We start from the raw sequence: 24,923 nt of genomic DNA, 5'->3' as shown, positions 1-24,923 counted from the left end.
TACTTTATTTAGAAATTTCATTTGCTTCTGTATAATTTAATAAAATTGTTAACAATTGTTAATATTGTTAATAATTCATCTTCAAGTACTGTTAATAATTCATCTTCAATAGATTGTCTTCACAGTGATGTGAAATGCGAAAAATACTAATTTTATAGACACATAAGCAACTTTAATACATTATTTAAAACCTTTTTTTATTAAACGAATAACTATCTTCGAATATATTTATAAAACTTCATTAATTAACGACGATAATCATTTATTATACAATAACGACAGCGGTTGAATAAATATCTATAAAACTAGTCAGAAAACAAAACCTGTTATGTCTATTGTTTGCACTCGGTTTACACGGCTATTCATTTGCCAGCAACCATAAAAAATGAATTAGGTATAATAATATAAAATATGGAGGCATTATTCTTTAATAAAACTGATCGACTTTTTTTGTGGGTCTACGAATTTCAACATAAATAATTGTGACTAAAATCAAAATCAGAATTGGAATTATTTACTTATTTATAGAAATTAACAGGTGTTTATAAGGTACTTCATTTTTTCAAATGCTTTAAATAGTGAATATGCCATAATTTATTCGATTAGTTACAATTTCAGGAATATTGATCACGTTAGATATATAATATTCAAAATAAGTTATAAAATAACACATTTAAATAAGTTTTTAAATAACAGTTCGATATCTTAACAAAGGTTTTTTTTTATTTCGTTGTGCTAATTTGACTTAATACCATACTTAATACTAGTCGTTCTATAGATGTCAACCCAAACCAAACAGTTATCCTATCTCTATGTAATAAATTATTGTTACAAATTTTTGTAATAGGACGAGTATTATTGATGGAGCAATGCCGGATAAGGACTATTTTCACTTGGAAGCATATTGATATTTATATTTCCAAGTTTTTCACTTGTCACTAATCACTAATGCTTGACAAAAGGGCTTCTCGAATCGGGATTGACTAACTGAAATTTTAATTAATGTTTATTCTGTTTTCACTTTTAAACATCGATTTAATCCTCATAAATCGATAAATATCTATTAAAATTTATTATATGTGTGTAATAAACTATGAAACTACACAACAGCGATTGTAATCGACTGCTAATACCCGTATCCAGTTAAACATGTTTGTATTTTTAACCTTTAATAATTATGCTGCTTTAAGTGATTATCTTTCATGCCGAGTTGAGCTTTTGAAATCACTTAATCGTTCTTTATATTATTTTCGATTCACAATCGTAACAAATTCTATTTTATGTCATAACACCGGATGCATTCTGGTCTTTTGTTGCTTTCAGGCCGATATATCATATCGACAGTGTTTTAGTAGAGGTTCACACAATACAAATGGTCAACAGGTATTTCTAGTTTCACTCGTTGACGATTTTTTCTGCTTTTGGAATTGTGTTTTATGCGCACGTGGTTGTGCAGTGTCTGATATCGCGAGTTGTGAACACAATACAATTACGCGACTATGTTCGTCGCTTTGCGGTCTGACAAATGGATTGTTTGTTAGTTTTGTCAGGTGACACAGGAATATTTTACCGGTTATTTTATAGGGAGAAAAAGTTAATAGAACATTTTTAGTTTATACGATATCTAAAATTAAAATTTATAGAGCGAAAGTGTGGAGGTATATCGAGAACTATTTAATTTATCTGTAATTAGAAATATTAGGGTAGAGCGGGGCTTACAGGTCCGCAAGTAAAAAGGTCCATCAACGATATCACAAAAACAAGTAAAATTTTGTAAGCTTTTGGACCTTTGTGCCCCGACCTATCCTACTAAATATTCTAACTTCTCTACAGTGGAATCAGTGACGTGATTGTACGATGCAGTTCGATCAAATGATAGCGTAAAAATAATTTTGCTTTTCTGCCTTAATAGGGTTGAAGTAAAGATCACAAGCTTTGAAAATGCATAATCTTTTTAAATTTTGAACAATAATTTCAAAAGGGCTATATCAGAAATAACAACTGAATGGAAAATAATAACTAGTTCAGAAATTGTTTGTAGAAATGTAATGTATTTAATTTTAGTTAGTTGTATTAGATGTTATCGGGTCAAGGTACAGATTGAATAATTTCTTATGACTAGCTTAGTGCCTACAGTAGGGTTGGAAATTATTTTATTATGCCAGGTAGAGAGAGATGGATTAATAAAATTTATGAGGCTCGAACAATTATAATACTCTATAAATTATTTATTAGCTTTGTTATAGTTATATTAAAAATAATTAATAATTAATAATTTTTTGCATTTGTAGTGACAAATGTTTTTACTTGGAAATATAGATACCAATATGTTTCCAAGTGAAAATCTCTTGCTCGGCATTGTTGCACCAATAAATAGTCAACCTAATTCTAATAATAAAATCATGAAATATGGATGGATTAACTATTGGGTTTTCATCTAAGAATACGAAGTAAGGAGAAGTTTCAGCCCAACAGCTCATAGGACTTGCTTCTGATTGCTGTTGAAATATCAGAATAAAAAAAAATCTGTTTTTGCATTTAAATTATTGGTTTATATATATAATTCAAAAATATACATCAATTCATATTTCTAAGATATAGTTTTTGATGTTAATTTGTCGGTTTTAACTTATCTTTTGAACTAACAATAGTTTATTAATATGACCTAATTTTCAGCGGACAATTCGCAATTTTGTTCTAGAAATGGCAATGACGACTTGCTCGTTAAATTACAACTTCGTTAATTAATTGATGAATTCAATTACCCCGCGGGTTTAATTACTCGCAAATATTTTGTTCAATTATTTGAATTATAATTTGGGTTATGGGCGTTGTTTTTAAACATCATATGTATTTTACCACATTATGCTACGTTTAACTACATGCAACAATATGTAATATGATATTACGCAAGTATATTTACGTTGAAGAGGCTCTTCTTCATATTTATGTACGATTTGGGATGGTCTGTTTCGCAATATGCGCTAATCTTCTGATGCTATTTTTCTTATTTGACTTTGTTCTGTGTGATATACAACAAAATTAAGATTTATGGCACCCATAAATCATGAACCAACAAGTTTCCACATCGGCTCATTTCATCGCATTTTTATATTTTAAGGGTACTCAATCGATGCTTGAAGATTTTATGCCTTTGTTTATTCGCTGTAGGTTGGTATACACAGGGGATATATTGCTATTAAAATAAATACACACTTCTCGTAGCAAAAAAAAACAAAGCAAAATAAATGTTTGTTTCTTGTCTGCATTTCTTGAGGTACCTAGACTAGAGCTGCAAAAATAGCTTTTAATAATGGTACTAATATCGAATTTTGTCCACTATATCTTTTTAATGAGTAACAATTTTATATGCCAATGGTTCTTTTGGCTTCTTTTATATAGTACTGATATGGTTGATAATCAATGATGTTAAAATTGATAATTTGTCTTTGGTCAGCAGAATATATTTACTTAATAAATTTACTCATTTTGCTAATATCGATAACAGAAATCGCTTTTAAAATTATTATTATACTCTTTTTGCTTAAACACACAATTTACTTATACTCGCAATATTTTTCCGTCTATATCGATATATTACTTTACTTTCATATATTTCTCATCCCTATGTTTTACACTGTGTTATTTCTGCATTCTGAATGACTTCGGTATTTGCTTATGATATTAGATTGTGTTTTACTATTTGTTTGCAGAACTGATATTTACATGCAATATATTCTTTGACGATAAAAATGTTTGTTTCGCATGTGTGTTCGTATCAGTTTGCATTTTACGGACTTCATAATCCTTTTCAATTATTTTGCAATACATTTTCAAGACATGGATTCTGGTCGACAAGCGCGCCGATCCAGTTACCTCTTGTTATATGTGGTAATGATGTAATTATTGGTTATTGATGATATTATTATGAGCCAAACTGGTGTTTCTGTTCTCAGCATAATGTAATCTGTAATATTGAAAGAAACCATATAGTTGACTGTATTATTTAAAAAATATCCAAATTTATGAGAAACTTTCAATTTTAAGTTTTTTTTTAATAAGAATGAAATATGTTAAAATATATACAGAAAAAATTGGATTAAAATTCGAAAGCGAGTTATGTCTGGATTTATGCTTCTGTTAATGTTATCTTAGTATTCTGCCAAATAATGCGAAACAATAGTATAATTGATTGATTTTGAAAACTCACCTTTTGTTTTGTAATGTAATTAAAGTCACATTTTTGCCATTTTTGCCATTTTTGCATTGAAAACAAACTTCATTCAAATTGAAGGTTTTTCTATTTTTGCCAGCGATCGGAATACAATATCATATGAACTGTTCGGCTTAGGGGTGTCCATTAATCACGTGATCGATTTTATCCCCTCCCCCCTGGTGTTACGTGGTGATATTCAAATTACCCACCAAACATTACGTGTATTTACAGTTACGAGAAAAAAATGTATTTTTTTTTTAAATGTTTGGTTTTTTTTTAAATCAGATAAAAACTAAATATACGTGATTTCTTACTATACCCCTCCTTCCTCCACGTGATTTTTTGTGATTTTTTGTCTATCCTCCCTAATCCTAAAAACCTTACGTGATTGAATATACATTTACACGTACACACACATAATTAATTAATATTTTTGTAGAAATATTGTGCTAAATATAAAATATTAGTAGTTCTCCAAAGATGCAGTGTAAATGGTCTTATTTATTCTAGAATATTGCCCATTGGGAACTTATTTTTCAATCTTCTTGGACCTGGTGTCTCAAGAAGATGTGGAACTATAGATATATAGATTGTATTTTATTCCAGTTTTTAGAATTATTGAATAATGTTTAGTTCTTTTGTTGTGTCTATAAATTCTATATCAAGCTCATCAAGCTCATCATGTAAGGTTTTATTGCTGACAAACCAAGGAGCTTCGGTGATCAGCATCAAAATTTTAGTTTGGGCTTTAGATTAAAGCTTTTAATAATTTTTATTAGTATATTTTTATTATATATTAAAATTTTTATATAATATATATTTACTATTCAGGATATTTTTCAGTACAATCATATTTGTTTTCATTACAAATATTGTAATAGTGAATTTTTAATATATGTATAGGTATTTGAATTGAATATTAGCGTTATATTATCATACTAAGACAACCCTTATAACTAACTATTATTAACTATTCAGGATATTTTTCAGTACAATCATATTTGTTTTCATTACAAATATTGTAATAGTGAATTTTTAATATATGTATAAGTATTTGAATTCAATATTAGCATAATATTATCATACTAAGACAACGCTTTTCCTTCCAACATTGGCGAGCAATCTCTACATGCGGGCCACTTTTAAATTCCAATATAATGTAGCTAATGTTTGAATTGTTCTTTTGCTTTTGAGGTATTTATGATAAGTCTACTGTTCGTATAATATTATACAGAATATTCTCACTTGAGTTTTGAGGTGAACGCCTCACGGGCCGAAAAGAGAACGCCATAAAATTATATTCTTCATATCTCGTTCGCACCTGAAGTAAGAAGGGCTTGTCCCAAGGTTCGCTGCATGCATTACTCTTCTCAAAAAAACCTGATAACGCGATTGTATGCGTCCGAGTTTATATTTCGAAAACGATTGTATTCGTGTGTCTGTCTGTCTGTCTGTGCGCATGCGGCATGAAATTTATATTATAAATGTATGAGTATAAATAAGTGAAGGTATACATTTAATAACGCGAGCGTGCGATTTGAAATCTCGATGCAATGTGATGCAGATCGCTTTGTGGTATTCAAATATATACGTTAGTTAACCGCTTTGAACGTATATTCGGTCTACTGACCGAATACGCTTTAGATCTTCTTTATAGAACTGGCTAAACAGGATTGCAGGTCATTATCTAAAGCACATTCGTATGAACATGAAGTTATAAAAGTATTATGATCTACTTTTTCAATTACTATAAATATATTTGCTCATAATTATAGATAACCGGTGCTACAGAAAATTTATATGCATTAAGGGGGTATTATGGACTTTGTTTTCAAATAGATAATTATAATTACTATATATTTTATCATTCATAAAATATATAGTGACGATCTTAGCGCTCAAAACACTTAAGAAAGTTTACATTAGCAAGAGGTGCCGAATAAATCCGTCTGCGGATATATTCCTTACGATTAGAATAACGCATTTGAAATATGTACATTTTCAAACTGAGTTGTAAATTTAAAATTAAATAAAACTTTGTATATTTTTGAAATTTTAGAAAAACAATTTTTCTGAAAATTTTGAAATCTGTGTTTTCCTCGAAACTATTTTTTTCAATACGATACCCATGATTTCTCAATTTCTACTGGCCCGATTTTCTTGAAATTTTTACAGAGCCTTTGTTCTAGATTTCTCTTCAGCATGAACTGCGATAATTCTCAATTTCTGAATTGTACTATTTTTTACATTCCTTTAACTTTTCCGTAGTTCATCAATTGCGACATCATTCTAAATTAATGGTGTATAATTTTTTTCCTTCAGATTTTTCGACGGGCTATAATCATAAGTATAGTAAGGTGCCATTTTTGCGATTTTATTTATGACTATTTTTAATTTTCATCGTTTTTTATGTTTACAAAACATTAAATAAACTAAAATATTTATAAAATATATAAAAAACTAAATAATTTGTAAAAAAATATAGTAAAAACATTGTTTGCCTGTTTTACGACCTTTCAAAAATTGCATAAAGTTGCCTTCAGGCCAGAAAACCCTCTTAAGTTCTGTATTATTTACATGTTACTATATTAACGTATATTGTATTTGAATTATTTATAGTATGGTCATATATAATGTAGATATCATCAAGAAATATTTAATTTTGTATTAGTTATATAATGGGAAACAAATTTACTGACAGGATTAAAATTTGGTGCTAATTTCATGCAATTAACCCCTCGAGAATATGTTTGAAAGTAATAATAATATATAAGAAGTAAACTATCTGTGTAAAGTAATTCTTGAATTGTGTTGTGTCCTATTTGTTTCTTGTCTTTTTTTGTCTTTTTTAGGATGAGCTTAAGGATCATTCCGAAATATTAAGTTGTGCTCGAAGAAGTTTTAATGTTTTTTTCAGGTCCATGACAGAGTATTTGTTCATAAGAGTAAAACCACATAATGTATGCGTGAGTTGCAATTAATTAGTTCGAGCACAAGGTTCTTATCATCACGGTGCTTATAATAAGAAGGTACAGTTGCAAAAAAGTTACGTGAAAAATTACGACGCGTAATTATTAATTTGGTACATCTCTTGCACACACATGTCCATTTAATCATTCTCAAGTCGTGGAAGTGACAGGATACATGTTGGGATAAAATCGTGAAATCGCTACAATCGCTTTTGAGCCGATCCCGAATGCCCGAACTGGTTTTTGTCTCTTTGAAACGCGTAATAAACATTTCTTGTTCGGTGTGTGTTTATCGCCGGGGCATTGAATCGAATGCTTGGGTGAAAGAGTAAATGATGTTTATCTGTGTATTACGGAAATATCGATATTTAATACAAATTATAGTGATCTTTTGAAATGAATTTTGATGGAGCGAGGAGTAGTAGCACTTATAAACTGCCCCTTTTATGGGTTCTTTCTCATAATCTGTTTAAAAGTTTTTTATGTAGTTCATTGGTCTAACTACATTTCATTAAAGTCCTGTGAAGATTATCATAAATATTATTATTCATTTAATTATTACATTGCTGGTAATTGTTATAGTTATAATTTGTATCTGTTGAAGAGATATTAATTATGGGTTCTCTTCTTGATATGTAAAAACAAACACTTTTTAAGATTTATAGATTTTATTTTAAATTATAACTTACATTATTGAGTGTTGATATTTTTAATCTGTACTTGTTGGCGGTTCAATCATAACTAACTCCCGCTCACTAATAATTAGTTTTTACCTGATTCGACCCTTATTGTCGGATAAGGGTCGATTTATAAAAGTTTTATATAAATGGTACCAACATACGAGATTTAATTACAAACATATTTTAATGAACATGTGTTAAACATAAAATATTATAATAAATACATAATAGTTCTTAACACTGTATATGAAATCTCAACAATTAGAATTGAAAGAAAAATTAGCTCAAGTAACATGGTTTTCTCCGTATTTCTGATCATTATTATAAATTCATTTACAATTTGAAACACTTAAACGGACATACAGCTAAAGCCAATCATCGGTATCATACTTGAAAAAATTACAACTTACGTGTCAACCGTGGAGCTTTTGTTTCATAATTCTCATAGCCTTGATATGGTGCCTAAGCGATAATGTAATAAGAGTTAAAAATGAAAATAGCGCATGCACCGCATCATGTATGCTCTTTGTATACAAACACATTCAATCAAGTGAATTTGTAATTAATTTGTAGGCCTTCGCGCTTCAAAGCCATGTCAGGCATCAAAAAGATTTTATCGTCTTTGTTTATCAGTCAGAACTGTTTGTAACTGTTTATAGATTTGTTTTATGCTGATTGACTCATTGGGTCATTAAGTGGACAGTGTAATAAATATGTTATTTTTCCCTGTGCATTGTGTGCTTTTCATTGTTGTGTTTATTCGACACTCATATAGATTTCAAAGATTGCAATATCAGAAATTCATGAGGATTTTGGTAATTTCAATCTGTTTATCAGTATTTGATATAATTTGATAATATTTAAAAGTTGATTGTTGACGTATAGTTGACGAAGAGTTATTATTATTTTTTTTTTTATTTGGCCTCGCTTACTCTGAGCATTTAGCCAGCTACAACATTTTTATTTATTTACATTCTAATTTTTATATCAATTTCAATCTATTTATGTATCCTATTCTATATTCTTTTTAATTTTTCTTCTTACTTTCTTCAATTCTTCATTCTTCTTTCAAGCTGCAATACTTCTCTTCTTACTTCTAATTCAATTCAACTATTCGAATTCTGTTATTCCTAATTTTCTCCTATTTAACAAATACAATTTTTTATTTGATTTCAAATTAACTACACATATTTTTTATGATAAATTCTAAGTCATTGACAGGATTTGATCCGAGGATCCCTGTCGTGTGAATCGAACACGCTACCAATGAGCTATGCTCGCCACGAGTTATTTTTTATTAAAACTTTATTTGAATTCTATGAATTAAATGCAATTTATAAGCTCTATTAATGAAATTATTATTATAACCTACATAATTCAGCATGTGTCAGACTTGTCCAAGCGGTTCAGTAATTATTTTATTCTTCACTATATAATTGCATCACAACTATTTTATAACAAGCTATGCGTCAATTTTTGAATAGTAGTACTATTTCTCTAAAATGGGTTTTCTAAGAGTGAATCTAATGTTCCTTCAATGGAACTGATGTATGTAGTCTTTCTGGTACGTAACCAAAATTTTTAAGTTTTTTGTTATAATAAAAATATATATTATACTACAAAATAAGAAAGATTTGCAATGTGAAGCTACAAAAAGCTTTATTTTGTGATTTCAAGTTGTACATTCATGGCCCTGGTACAAATATTTTACTTCTTTCTGTTAGGCATTGTTATTCCGCATGGTAGAAAATTTGAATTATACATTAATTACATTTATATGGTAAAATAATGCGTTTTTCTATGATTACAATTCATTGTGTCATATTAGTTTATGAAATACTAATCAACTAATTGTTATTAAATATAATTTTTTATAACAGAAAGTGAGTAACATGCACCATAACTTATATCTATCAAAATTGCAAAATTAACTGATGATTAAAATCTATTATAATTGAAAATATGTATATATGGCAAATAAGATTGGCAATTATAATTACAATTATTAATTACAAAATGCAATTAATATCCAGTTAATTAACACAGGTATTACTGAATTTGCCACATAAATTTTGAACTGTTTATTTGAATTTTCACTATGTATTTGTCAATTTTATATTTCGAATAAATATAATACATACAAAAATGTTTTATACTGAATATACGAACACAGTATAATAGATCAAGGTAAAATATAATTGTGATCCAAAGCAACTTCTTGTTCGGAATAACATTTGTTATAATTAGTATTTAATTAAATTTTGTTCATAAATGACAAATCGCGCAATTACTGCTTAAATTGAAATTAAGTAATTAGAAATGAATGTTTAAACATTATCTTGATAATTACATTTACATCAGCAATTGGTTATGAGCTCTTCATGATTTGCCAATAAATGAAATGGATGTCCATTCATATAAATATGAAGAGAATAACATATCTGACTTGTACGATCCATAAGACGTATATGTACGTCCTTCGACTTCGCGAATTATCGCAATGGGCGACACGCATTAATTAATTTGTACTTGATGTACGTTCGAGCACAATCCGGTCTTGATTCAAGAGAATACGACCGTCGTTGCTGCTTGTTTTTATTATGGTATTTTTCTTGTTTGTTTTTTATTTTTTCGAATTTCATTGCTTTCTTGCGATGTCCGAGATTGGATATAATCGTTGCGATGTTGCCGCTGTCATTCATCACTTATGTACTTTGTTATATTGAGCGCACACCCAACTGTAATGGAAATGGTAAGAAATTTTGAAATATCGTATTTGGAGAAAACTCTTTAAACGTTCTTGATGCTGTGCTACTAAAAAAATGCCAATAATATTTAGAACAAATACCATATCACTCGCAACATTCATTGGCATGATATATAATGTGTAACTTGCTTGTATTTTTGACTAGTCAAAAATATTCAATCAACATTTTGACTAATCAATCGGCTCCTTTTTACTGATGTTATGACGGTGTAACCAAATTTCTTGCAATTCTCCCTATATAAAAAAATTTTGATTCAACAATTTGTAATACATTCACTAGCATCATTATCCTTTCGCCATTCAATGTATTCTCTATTTTAATAATATTCATCAACAGTTGCGATTTCATTAAATTCATATTATTCTATGTTAAATTAGTTCCAATATGATATTCATAAGCATTCTAAAACTTAAAATATTAATAAATGCTTCCTGCCTTTTTAACCGATTCATAATACAGTCGTTTATTTTAATACATGTGTTAATATTATATTGCGTATGTGTTTAATTTCAATGGTTGTTATTCACAAAACATATGACTCAATTCTGACTCAGTTCTGATTGTTGTTAAAAATATGTTATCAGAGTGAATTGTGGCGTTTTTCACTATAACAATATATTACGCAGGTAAATTCCATAATTGTGATATCATAATGATTCCTATCTTATACAATACCACCTATCAAATTTATTTTATGCATTTTTTTAATTTTTGAACCTCCGTCAGAACTTAAGTATCCTATAAGCTGTTGAACTGATTTGACTTACTCTACTCGGTTCTACAGTTGGCAACCCGAACAGTTGTTCCATCTCTATGTGATGAATTATTATTACAATTTCTGTAACATGGTGATATTTATTGGTGCAGCAATGCCGGTTGATGGCTATTTTCACTTGTAAACATTTTTTTTATTTTCTTATAAATTACAATCTGTCTAAATAGAAAGACATTGAGTAATTAGTTTGACAAATAACATATTAAATTTTGAAAGGAAAACCCAGTGGTTCACCTTTTGTTAGTGTACTAAATTATATTTTAATTTTGGTATAATAAAGAAAGAAAAAGAAACTCAAATATACATACAATTATAAACAAAGTACATTACACAGACTACACATACACATACATACACATACCATATTTTAATTAATATGGTAGAACAACTTATTATTGATTAATGTGTTAGATCTATTAATTGTATTCTTTTTAATCTTATATTATGTGTGGTGTTGTAAAGTCTTGCAATCAGTTCGTTTGGATGGTGGTCAATTTTAGTCTTGAAATTATGGGCACTCTTTTAAATTTCTTCACTGATTGTGAGTGTATCTGTGTCTTTTTGAATTAGCCATGTCGGTACATACCTTGGCGCGGATATTGCTTGTCTGAGTATTTTATTTTGAAATAGTTGCATTATTTGTAAGTTACTGACTTTAGCAGCACCCCATAGATAGATGCCATACATCCAAGCTGGTTTGAGAATAACTTTGTATAATAAAATTTTATTGTACGTCGACAGTTTTGATCTAACTTGTAAACATATTGCTTTCTATTTTTTCAAGTGAATTTTGTTGCCATTACTGCTTGATAACAGTCTGCTCAAAGCGGGATCGAACTTGGAGAGCTTCTGATTCAGGTTCAGTTGTTTTAGCAAAGTTGTAATACCTTTTCAAACCTAAAAACTTTTTAGTAAAAAGTGATCCAGTAGAAGTGTAAGTCTATTAATTCCTTTTAGTCGCAACATAAAACAGTAGACTCATTCATGCAAAAACTCGTAAAGTATTTCAATCATCATTTCCTGGATAGCAAATTAATTCTAAGAAATCGTTTTACATTTATATTCATCTCGAGCAAGCTTTGCCTAATTTCTTAATTCCATTCTGTTGATGACGTAATGCTCTCGGAAGTTTATAATACACTTAAACTCTTAACCCATTTCGTCTCGCGACCTCTGTTACATGTTGTATTCTCTACTCAGTGTTAACCTACATTTTAAGATACGGCCCATAAAACTGGGAGACTCATAATATAATTGCAAGCAAACAGTCTCTCCCTTGTTTTTTTACGCTCTTCGTTTCGCTTTGTCAGTGCGCGCAGCTAAATTTACTCAGCGTGCTTCTCTCTTTGTACGCTCATTTGATTTGAGCTGCCGATTAATAATAATAAGAGAAATAATCGAATGGTATCGTAAATTTTCATGTATTTTGGAAAATTCATAACATGGTAGATATTTTGTAGAAAGTAGGGTAGGGCGGGGCTAGTTGAGCAAATTTTTACTTAAACGAATGTAGCTCCTCAATGAAAAGTCTCAATAAATTGCTATATGGCAATGGATTTGCTGTTTATCGCTTAACAAAAGTGTTAATACTATTTTTTGGTAATAAGTAAAATTTAAAAGCTACGTCTGTTTAAATGCAAAAAGTCAAGTATGCTCAATGTACCCCATAGGTGGGGCAAGTTGAGCACTAAGAAAGTATAATGAAATCATAGGTTCAATGTCGATTAGTGATGAAATAAAATAAGTTTTCAATAACCAGTTCTATATTTATAGTCTTTATTGACAGAGAAAACAAAACTTATAGTAATTTTCTTTGAATAATTAACCAAAAGTAGAATCAACAAAACAATTTCGTATCTTAGGAATTATTTTACCATTATATTCAGTATTTTTGATTAAAATCATTATTTATTTATATTATTACTCATAGACTTAGCTTAAATCTTAAAAATAATAATTAATTTCTGGAAGTTAATGGTAATTGTCTTAGTGACAGAACAAGTTTAGCAACTATGTTCAACTAACCCCAACTCGGAATTTCAAAATAAATAGGAGTTTATAGAAAAACCGTGAGAGTTATACCCAGAATCTCTGTGCATGTTAAAAGTACTATAATCATATAGATGTTTATAGATGTTTATTTCTCCCAAACCTCTATCTTTTCGCCATATAATGCTTAAGCGGACGGTGAATAGTTTTCGAGATATTTCGATTGCTCAACTAGCCCCGCTCTACCCTACTCATTTCACCCAAACCTAAAGTAAGACAAACGATTCCACCCCATTTCGGCGTTGAGGAAACACCCTGGGTTAACAGTAATATATATTTAATACTTTCGATGGTGTTTGTGTATGCCATTATTGAACTTCAATAATAAAACTACCAATTTTTTTTAACCTTTTGCATAACTTTTATGTATTATGCATATGGGATTGTCTACTCACTATGGCCGCTTCTAGAACACAAAAGAAAGAAAAGCTTCCTTTACCTTGTTCTTTCTTTTTTAGCTGTCGCATTGAGTTCTGTTGGCCGCGCTTTGCATGCGCACAATTGTGTTTTACCTGTGCGACGCGCGTATTTAATTGCGAATCGTGACATGTAAGAGAAGGAAACAAGAATAAAAAATACGTCGGGGTGCCCACCGTAGCAAAGATTCGGATTCTCCATTGTGCGACAATAATTTATTTATTAAAAGAATGTCTGTATTCTTCTCGAGCAATGAAATGAATGGGTATTGTGGCATGTCTACTGTAATTTGGGTCTATAATGAATGAATACTGTAGTATACTGCGGAAAAATACATGCTCAAATTAGAATCTTTATATGTTGTTTGTAACTTTTTTATGCTACTTGGGTCTAATTTTTGTAAAAACCAATAACTTATTATGTCTCTATTTGTCAACATCTTTATCTATCTTCTATCTTTATGGAGATAGAGGCGGCTCAGACGGGACCCTTTGGATCTTGAGCAAAAACACACTCTATCTCTTAATCGCGAACTAACAAAATAAATCAATAGTTAATTAATTTTACTTTACTGTAAACAAATCTATTCTAAGTTATGTATTTATCTCAATTGCTAATGGCAAAATCTTAACAAAATGTAGAAACTGTACGTATGTGTTTAAACTTGTATAATACTATCTTGTACTCCCTACATTTCCTAATTTCTCCTAACATGTCAATAGGTCATTATGTTTCAATAGTCTTAAATTGTTGAACTTATTAAATCTAGTTATTTCTAATTCATTATTGAATACACAATCAAATCATAATCGACTCAAGAGCTTTTTTACATAAGTGAATAAATAGATAAAAAAAATTATAAAAATTAAAATAACCGACAATTATGGACCGATTTTGCCATTAAATAGACCAATGTTATGGCAAGGCTATTTTACGTATATTTTGATACAAAATACTAGTAAATACTATCAAAATACAATGCATTTGCTGTGCGATCAGACGCTTCGCACATAAATTCATAAAAATATAAAAACATAAAAAAATAAACATCACTCATATGTTATCAAGCCATATCTCTAAAATAAAATATAAAATCGTTTTTTGACATTTGTGCGTTTTCTAGGTTAGGTTTTCTATCTAAAACACATAACTGCACAGCAACCACATAGAATTTTGATAATTTTTAGTACCACTTTATATGAAAACTGATACATAACATAGCCTTTCATCTATTTTACATAATATTGATCCATTTTACGGTCCCTTAATCTAATATGCGATTATTTCAATACTTGTTTTGGATAAATAATTATTATATTTTATTTTTTATCGAATGTAAAGAATCTTGATTAAATTTTGTTTTTCAAATTTGAACAAAAAGTATATATTTCAAAACATAATAATTGCTTTTCGACTGTCAAAACATTTTTTGGCGTAATTGGAACACAATCGCCATGGACATCGGATAATCAGATTCTATACGAAGAAAATAACTTATTCATTTTATACTGTTCCATATCAATTCAATGGACAATTATTATATACATACAACGGAACAATTATTAACTCATATTTGAATATTTTGAAATGCGATTAATTGTTATGCAAGCTGCCGATTGAATTGGATTCATTTCACAGGGCGGCAAAGCGGAATTTGCATAAATCCGGTCGCGGTTATACTTTCCGGACAAATGTGTCAATATTTCATTGAGGATTTTGAAACGAATTGAAACCCTCTGGCATTAAACATTTCCAATAGAGATTTTTGCAAATGAATTCAGCTCCATAACCGTTTTATGGAATTTGATATTCTCTGTTTAATGATTTTGTATATAACACGAATACCAATACAATATACAATGCGATACTGAAATATGATGAATTTGTTAGTTCATTTATATAGTATTAATCAATATTTTATGTTTTTAGTCTATTGAACATGATATTGTGCAGCAGTGATGCTTATGACTCACTTGAAAATATAGATCAAAATATGTTTCCAATTGCGAATAGCAATTTCGGGCATTGCGGTGTGAAATGACAACGGGAAATTTCTCACACAATTCTTCCTTGAATCGTGTTGGAGTTTAACTCAGCTCACGGATCTGCCCTAGGGCAGTACCACCCATTATTACTATAAAATTACCGATAAAGTAGCTTCTAACCTAATTTTACCAATCATTACAAATAATAATCAATTTAGCGTAGCAGCGTATTGATTGAGTATCTGAATGTCGCTGAAGAACGTAGAATCTGTAACTTGATATTGCCATTCCGTAGAGCAACGTATAATGGTTTGAATCGAAAGAAATTTCGCTTAATAATCCCCCGCATTGTACGATATTGAATCACATTTGCTTATGTATATAACATTACATTTATTCTATGTATTAAATTTGATTTACCTTCATCCCGTCGAGTGTTATTGATCGCTGTTTGCACTCGAACTGGTAGCTAGTACATGTAACGTCGCGAAGACGAGTGTTGATACATAATATAAAGCTCGGGCCGTATCACGAAAAGTCAATATCGTTATAACGGAGAAAGCTCTGTATACCCATATCAACATCAACTGTCTGTTATCTATATCAGGTTTCAGTTCATGACACACGACTTGTCTTGCCCTGGGACACATTTTATTTCTTATTATTAGGGACATGTTTTATGATACCAGCGTTTTAGTCATATTTATTTTAAAATTACAGTACAAGTTAGTTATAAAAAATATTTAATTTTTCAAAAAACGCATTCTACCCCATTTGCGTCGGCAAAAATTGTGCAGTATCGCTAAACGCTAAACGTAGAGTCTGTAACTGGATATTGATTTCAATACGAGCTTTATTTTGTCCACGGACTTACTAATTTTAATATATATTTTCTACTGATATATTATTGAAGTTTTTTTTTATTAAACTACTAATCTAGGAATAACAATTAGATTATTATATATACAAATTATAGGCTGGAATATCTCCATCCACGATCGCAGATTGTGACGCAACGCAGCAAGATATCAATCTTGTTTCTAGAAGATTTTGCTGTGTACCAGTGAATGTTTAATTATGTGAACCTTGTACAATACAGCATTTGATCTGATGAATATTTCTGTCGAGACGATTTGACAGGAGATCCAGCTAGTACACGTTTGTGTTTTGTATTGTAATAATAATTCAATGTCAAAGGTTCTTTGTACTTCTCATGTCCGCGGGTCATGAGCGCACCAACACAAACATCGACCTCAACAACGGGCCGATTTGCCTATAGTGATCTATTGTTCTTGGTAGATATTTTGTGGAGAGGCGGCTAAAACTTTGAATTACGTGGGCCGTCAGTAAATGATTTATTTCGAGTTCAATATAAACATTTCTATAATGGCTGAACATAATTAAATAATAAATAAAGAAAACGGTATTGATAAAATATCTAAGCGTATGCATGTATTTATTATCAAGCGGAGAGTTTACTCAGGTGTTTCAAAAATTAAGAGTTATTAAGTAAATGCGTTGACACTTGGTTCAACTTATTCTGTCAAAATGTGCGAAGAAGATATTCTCAAAATGGCGATATTTCACATATGTATCTCTATAAAATTTTGTTAAAGCTTTATTTATAGAATGATAATCAGAATATCTTCTCTACCCATTCTCTACCCACGATAGTTTTTCTCACATTTTTTCAACCAAATTCGAACTGGCTTCAGTTATCTAAGATCCTATAAAAAACCTTCGGTGTATTTATTTTGGTAAAACTTTTATTGCATTTTTAGTAACATTTATTGAAAGAAGTGTGATAATTTGACAGAATCACCTCAACTAATCGCAAATAGATATTTTTCTTGTCGTGATACTCTTTTGTTCAGTACGTAAACGATTTGTTATACCTGATACATATTTTATTTGTACTCTATAGTAAAATTTAAATGTCAAGGATCATTTGTATTTATTTTGTCCACGGGTCACAACTTGAAAGTCAAAAGTGCTGTGGCACTAACCTTAGCATCTACGAAGTATAGCGATTTGCCTGTATTGATCTATTGTTCATGAATATTTGTGTGAAGAGCCGGTTAAAACTTGAAATTACGTGGGCCGGCTGTTCATGATTCTAGTTGAGATTAATGCAGATATTTCCATAATGCACAGAGAGGGCATTGGTCATCGGCTCTATTTTGATTTATGCCATGCTAGCTGAAGCTGTACTTAAACATGAGTAATAGCAAAATTTATGTTCTGTGGGTAAAGAATCGTATCATTTTCGTGTCATGTGTGATAAATTTATTCGTAAGATAGACGTTTGATGCTTAGTAGTTATATTATTACCACGAAGAATAATCGCATAATTCACATATTCACATATTATATTATTATCACTATAATTTTTTAAGTCTTCTTAATTCTGGTGCAAGGAGCATCAGAGCAACAAGTGTAAGAGTTGGGGTGATTTTATAATTTTTGATAATGATTAGTGGATCTTGTTTTTATAAAGACTTTATATATTTATATATGGCACAGTTTTATATACCAGGTTGAACTTGTCATTATTCTAAGTAGTTTTGATTGGGTCCGCTTTGCTCATTTTTGCTAATAAGAATTTAAGGGGCACAACTAGTATAACCGCCTAAAAAATTTATATTGAAAAAACTACTTTATCAATAATTTCAAAATTTTAGGAGTATATTTATACATGTTTTAAGAATACATAGTAAAATTTTTGAAGAAAAAAATTAAATATTTTTTAAGTTATCGTCGATCTCCAACGGCGCGACAAAAAAGGCCCTTCACTGCTGCAGTGATTCCGGCCTTCTACGTGGATGAAATTTAAAAAAAAATCTCGTTAAACTATTTAATGTTGTCTGTAAAATGAACTACGATGAAGAAAAAAAATCAAAAATTGACAAAACGACGGCGTTTTTTAAAAAAAGTCGAATTTTACCCAAAATGTTGGTCGTTTTTGGACTGCCAAAATTCGATTTTTGATCCGATCAAAAAATCGATAGTTCATTTTACGGAGAACTATATATAGAACATGTAAAAAAAATTGATAGTGATCGGATCATTTGTTTTTGAGTAATCGCTGCAGCAAATTCGGAAAATGCGGTTTCGAGAAAAACGGATTTAAAGATTAAATGATCTATATACTATATATAAACTCTTTAAATGGATGTGACTCAAAAACTATTTAAGATATCGATTTAAATTTTGGTATGCTATTTTTAAAGCTATAACCTATCGAAATATGGAAAAATTGAAAATTCGATTTTTTGAAAATTTCACACTAGTTGTGCCCCTTAAATTTACAATTTATTAATTGTTGATTGATATTATTCTATTACAATTTATTGATAAATGTTATATATCAGTATAATAATTTACCAATGTTGTTCTTTCATAATGTATTCTTCAATAAATACATTATTACTTTCTCATTACGGCGTTGAAACTTTGAACAATGAAAAATGGTATTAGATTTTCAATCGTATTACCCTTTCGATCGATCGTTTGTCATTTACAATCGGTCATGTTCTTCTTGCGAAGGTATCCGATCCCAATAAGGAATGAGCTTCCACAAGCCAAAAGCAATCATTGTGTTTAATAGCTCCAAGTTTTCTGTGCAAACGAAAGCCGCGTTTTACTCATGTTATTATTTATGATGAAAATAGTCGATGGATGCATATGTACACACCTACGCATGAAATAACTACATGTTCTGTAGATATGGTATTAACAGCTTTTACAAGAAAAATAAAATAAAATAATAAATATCCATTACACTCGCAATTGCAATTTGTATACCTCAGTGTATTATATCCTTTAAACATTGTTTGGAATGCTAATTTTATTAGAAATGTTTTTAAGACGTTGTGAAACGCATCTTTTTAGTGGCCCAGCAGAGATATATATATTTTTTTATATACTTTATTTAACAGCAATCAGAATTTACAAAATTCTATGAGCTATTGTGCTTATGTTTGAACTCACTTACACAGTATACATACTCACACACAGTCATACACACACACAGTCATACACACACACATAAATAAATCGGCTGAATTTTAAAAATTACAATAGGTGCCTCCATTGAGTGGTAAACTAATATGACTGAGGTAAATATCAAGGGCGGGATATGGACTTATCGAAATAGATCAATCTTCAAATCAATTGGAAATTTTCTTTTGAGCCTCCTAGATCGGGGTTCTTGAAGAAGATGTTTAACTATTTCATTGAGATGGGATTCCAACTTCTCAAAATGGCGATGACTGGTACTGGTAATTACATCTTTCACAAATGGTATGTTCAAGTCGTCATGAATAATTTTGTTACTGACATACCATGGAGCGTTTACGATCTGCTTCAGAATTTTTGATTGAGCTCATTGAATTGAATCAATGTGAGATTTTCTTGCACATCCCCATACTTCCACACCATAGGTCCATATCGGCTTTATTATTGTTTTATATATTAGTAGCTTGCTCAATAGGTAATTTGGATTTGTTACCTATGAGCCAGTAGAGTTTCTTAGCTCTATTTTTTACTAGAGCTATTTTTGAAAGTGTATGTTGCTTCCAGGTTAGTTTGCTATCTAATATCATCCCGAGATATTTTGTTGAGTATTTAACTGGAATTGTCTTATCATGAAGCAGAGATATCAACCGGAACTCTTGCTTATAAAATTATACCTATATCTAGTTAGAAATATGATTTTATAAAATTTTGAGAAACTTTAAGTCTAATTTTTCTATAACTTGGTTTGTCTATGGACTTGAATGCATATGATATGATATATTGCTCGCGGGATAAGTATATGCTGGTTATCGCAATGCGGTGAGATGCGGTTGAACCAGCGAGGCTTAGTTCCTCCCAGCGCAAGAGAGATCATTCTCGCATTCCTTGTTCTCGGTTCAGTTGCAACTTCTTTGATCAGCATTTGATTTGTGCGAGCTATTATCCATAAAAAATACCTAAGGCGCTAAATTGTTCTACCGGGGTTGGTCGATCAATAATAAAACTTATACTTTATGATATTATAAATTAATGATTTTTACTTTACACTGATACTAATATGAATTAAAAACACTTTACTTTTTTTTATTCGTTGAAATAATAGTTTTTTCAAGTAAATGTTGGTTCATTAACTTTCCGAAGTAGATATTTATGTTTTCATAAAAAAATCGATTCGCTAATAATATGTTTTCCCGACGTTTCAAGCCATTCTGAATCGAATGAGAAAAATTTGGAAAAAGTGTGTGTGTGTGTATGTGAACAGCTTTTTCACCGTAAATCGACGTTTTCTCAAAAACGACTGGACCGATTTCAAAAATTTAAGACATTCGATGTATCTCGATGACGACTAGCGTTTATCAGTTTTGCGCAACGATCATCCGAGCCGTTTCTTTGTTGTAAATCGCAGAAAACTGAAAAATTTTCGCCTACGTTTTAACGATTTATAAAATTAAAAAACCGTTCGAAAGATATTGGTTGGGAATCAACCTGATTACTTTTTGGTAAAGAAAGATTCTGAGATTTGAGAGTGAATTATTTTGGGAAAATTTTCATGCAATCATTTTTTTAGCGATAGTTATCATGGTCTTCTAGATCATACTAAAATATTAAGGGACTACGACAAGTCGTTTAACTTTGAAAATTCGTCAAAGTTTGAAAAAATTAATTGCGTTTTTTGGCGTTTGTCAAAAAACGCTTGAACCGATATCAAAAATTTAAAAGTAATTTGATGTATCTTGATGAGGATTATCGTTTCTCAGTTTTGTAAAAAAATTGTAAAACTTTTGTCCATGTTTTTTGTCGATTTTGTCCATGTTTTTTAAATGTTGATTTATTAAATTATTTTTTCTAAACATATGCAACATAGCCTTTTTTTAAATGTTGATTTATTCAATTATTTTTTCTAAATATATATAACATAGCCTTGCCATAACATTGGACTATTTTACGACAGAATTGGCCCATAAGGGTTTCTATCAATCATAGTAAAGTGATATTCATACAATATTCTGCGATAAAGTTTTTCGGAATATCCAACGGACATGTTTGCTAATCTCCTATAAATGATTAGAAATAAGCTTAATATTAAATTATTTTTTATAATTAACATTTGAATTTTGTTTATCGATATATTTTTCTAAAACTGTAATTCAATTTCACTTCAATCCTTTTGGAGCCTATCTTTACAATCAACTTGAACTTATTATTTGGAGACTCTACATAACAAGTTACATGCAGTTACAAATTATGTTCTGTGTTTTAAACGTGTTAATAGCTGCCGGCAATTTTGCGTTGGTTTACAATGTTATTATCCATTAATGATCCATTCGCATTTTTCCTGTTATTCTTCAATCTTTTATGATCCTCAAATGCTTAATAACCGAAGCTTATTTAAATTCTAACAAAATGATCATAAAATTCATATAAGTGCTTTTTGATAGCGTTTCGCATTAAAATGCAAGGTAATAAAGATTCATTTGCATTCTCGGTAAATATCACTTTATTTACAACTTCATTATGAGTGATTTTATTTTGGTTCAATTTTTGAAGCACAGTAGAAGTTGCACATAGTTATGTGGCCTAATCTTTAGAGAAACAGCTGTCATTGACCTTAACGAGGCAACGTTATAGGTAGCAATAACAATAATAATAATGATAATAATAATCGTCTTAATACACTCGTACCAATGCTATTCTGATAATATTCGTAACTTGAGATATTCATAGAACAGGTCGTTTGCATTTCGCATTTGTGAAGAGCACTGGAGACCGGGGATGAATGTTTAAATTTTCATTGGTGCAATGATTTTCTATAGTATAAATTTGAATATAAGATATTTATTGATATATATAATTATAAAAAGTTGTGTGTAGATATTTATTTCAACGATTTGACGTGATTAGTGGTTATACAAATATAATTTGATTTACAAAACTGTTTTATTTCAAACAAGGGCTGCAGCCTATTGTTAATGGCACTTTGGTTTTGATGAAATATCATGTCTGTTTTATGTAGCATGTACGCAGAAACACTAAAAAGATATTTCTTAAGAAATCCTAAAGACTTCTTAAGAAAAATTAAATTTAATTAATAACTAGTTGATTACATTGTTCAATGATAAAAAATGTCAATAATGCTATTTTGATATTTACAAAAAAGGAGACGAAATTTTACTTTGTTCAAGCTATTGGTTTATCAGCCAAGTGTTGTTCTTAAAAAAATATAATAAAGTAAAAGTTAGTGAGAATCGAAAATCAATCTATTTTTTCCGGTTTCTTGTACTTGCAAATGTCTGAATGTTTTACCAAGTCTTTATGTCTTCGTGTTGTTATTATTTTATTCGATTACGTCTTTAAGAATCGTAAACAGTGTTTCTTACACTTGTTTCATAAAGTCCATGAAATATCTTTGCGTAGGCAATAAAATCGAGAAAATAAATGGCGAGATTGATCGTGTGTTATGTTTGTACTCTTGTATTTCCATTCCTAAGACTTTTGCAAATTACATCCGAGTCGGAAATAAACACCATACAAATCATTATAACAATTTACGACTTGATATCAAGTGCAATCTGGCGTATTGTAATAAATGTCCGAATAAAATATCGTTTTTATTAATATCATTTTATATCAGAAACTCATTTGTTTAGAATATTTGTCGCGACATGTTTTGATATATCGGTATTGACAAGTTTTTTACAATTGAGACCAACAATAAAAAAATATTGTATTCTATTATATATTTTCAATTGTTCCATCAGGTTTAATTTTTGCATATTAATGTATTGGAAATGCTGTTTGATAAAGATAGTTTGAAGCAATAATTCGCAATGTGGAGCGCACAACTCCAGGGCTATGAGGGCAATTTTTAAATTCATAGTGGCAAATTAAAAAATGACACGACTTTAACTCGTTCGCTTTGGGTGATTTGTAATGATAAATATTTTAGATATTTAATATCAAGATAAATATTTCTTTAAAAGAAAAAATATATAAGATGGAGAAAAGATATATAATATGGAGAAAACTTCTAGGAAAAGACCATAAAATATCCAGAAATAATGAAATTAGCAGATCATATTTTCTGGCGAAAACAAACCTCTTCTTCTAATAGTTAGAAGAAAGAAATTGACTTGATTGAATGTAGAAAATTTCAATTTCTATAACATGTTTCTCTTATGATGTTAATTTAATAGTTATTTCTAAAGGCTTATTTTTCATATTTCTTAAAAAACAAAATCATTTTTAGGTCAAAAATTTTATATGAGGGCCACAACATATTTAGAAGTGTTAAGGTGGGGCGTGACCCATAACCGGTTGGGAAACACTGGTTTAAAGTATATGTCACAGTGATATTTTTATAAATTTCTTGATATTATCCTTTGACATATTATAATAAATTTTATCATTTTTCAGACGCCAAGCATACCTTGGCCAAGCACTTTGACGTCACGAACTAGTGTTTGCCTTCATAAGCGCAAGTCGCCTTCCGATATGATGGCAGCAAACAAGGGTAAGTTAAATATATAATAATCAGCAATTAACCATGATATTTACATGATTTTTTCTTTAATTTTGTTTTATCTTTTCTGACTTTTATTAACATTCTTTGTGCAGTTATTATGCTGTCAGAGATCCAATCACAGAATTGTAGTAGAAAGCGACTATTATATTCTTTTTCTTTACATACTGTTAGAATTGCTATAGGTGTAGAAATAGTTATTATATAATTATTTTAATGGGGTGTCTACGTCAGGCGGAAATGCCTTCCTCTCGTAATTATGCTTCAGCAATTGAATTCCGGTTGCAAATTGCGCGCGTGATTTAATTTATAAACAAACTTCTATTTCATATCATATCCAAAGAAAAAGCAACACAACCTGCATCAATGCTATGCAAGATGCAGGTTGTGTAATTGCTAAATTTTTTAACTGGTAGAATGGTATTTCATCTAATTTATTAGTTTCTGTGCATTTTTTTATTCGCATGATTAGTTTTTTATGTGTAATCTTTATATGTAAGTAATAATGCTGCGAATACTGCGGTGCTG

At 29.9% G+C, this 24,923-nt stretch overlaps 1 protein-coding gene across 1 annotated transcript in view; it reads left to right on the top strand.

Moving 5' to 3' along the window:
* LOC113385972 overlaps positions 1-24,603 on the top strand; it is a 153,244-nt gene extending 128,641 nt beyond the window's left edge. Inside the window, exons 4-5 of the mRNA XM_026623789.1 lie at positions 24,290-24,386; positions 24,491-24,603. Coding sequence (XP_026479574.1) covers positions 24,290-24,386; positions 24,491-24,603 — 210 coding nt within the window. The remainder of the gene's footprint in view (positions 1-24,289; positions 24,387-24,490) is intronic.
* Positions 24,604-24,923: the final 320 nt, after the last annotated feature.

This window comes from Ctenocephalides felis, unplaced genomic scaffold, assembly GCF_003426905.1.
Source record: "Ctenocephalides felis isolate EL2017-DRISC unplaced genomic scaffold, ASM342690v1 CF-g0.4_SCAFFOLD_03571, whole genome shotgun sequence".
Lineage (NCBI taxonomy): Eukaryota > Metazoa > Arthropoda > Insecta > Siphonaptera > Pulicidae > Ctenocephalides > Ctenocephalides felis.
This window is presented reverse-complemented; position numbering and strand designations above follow the sequence as displayed.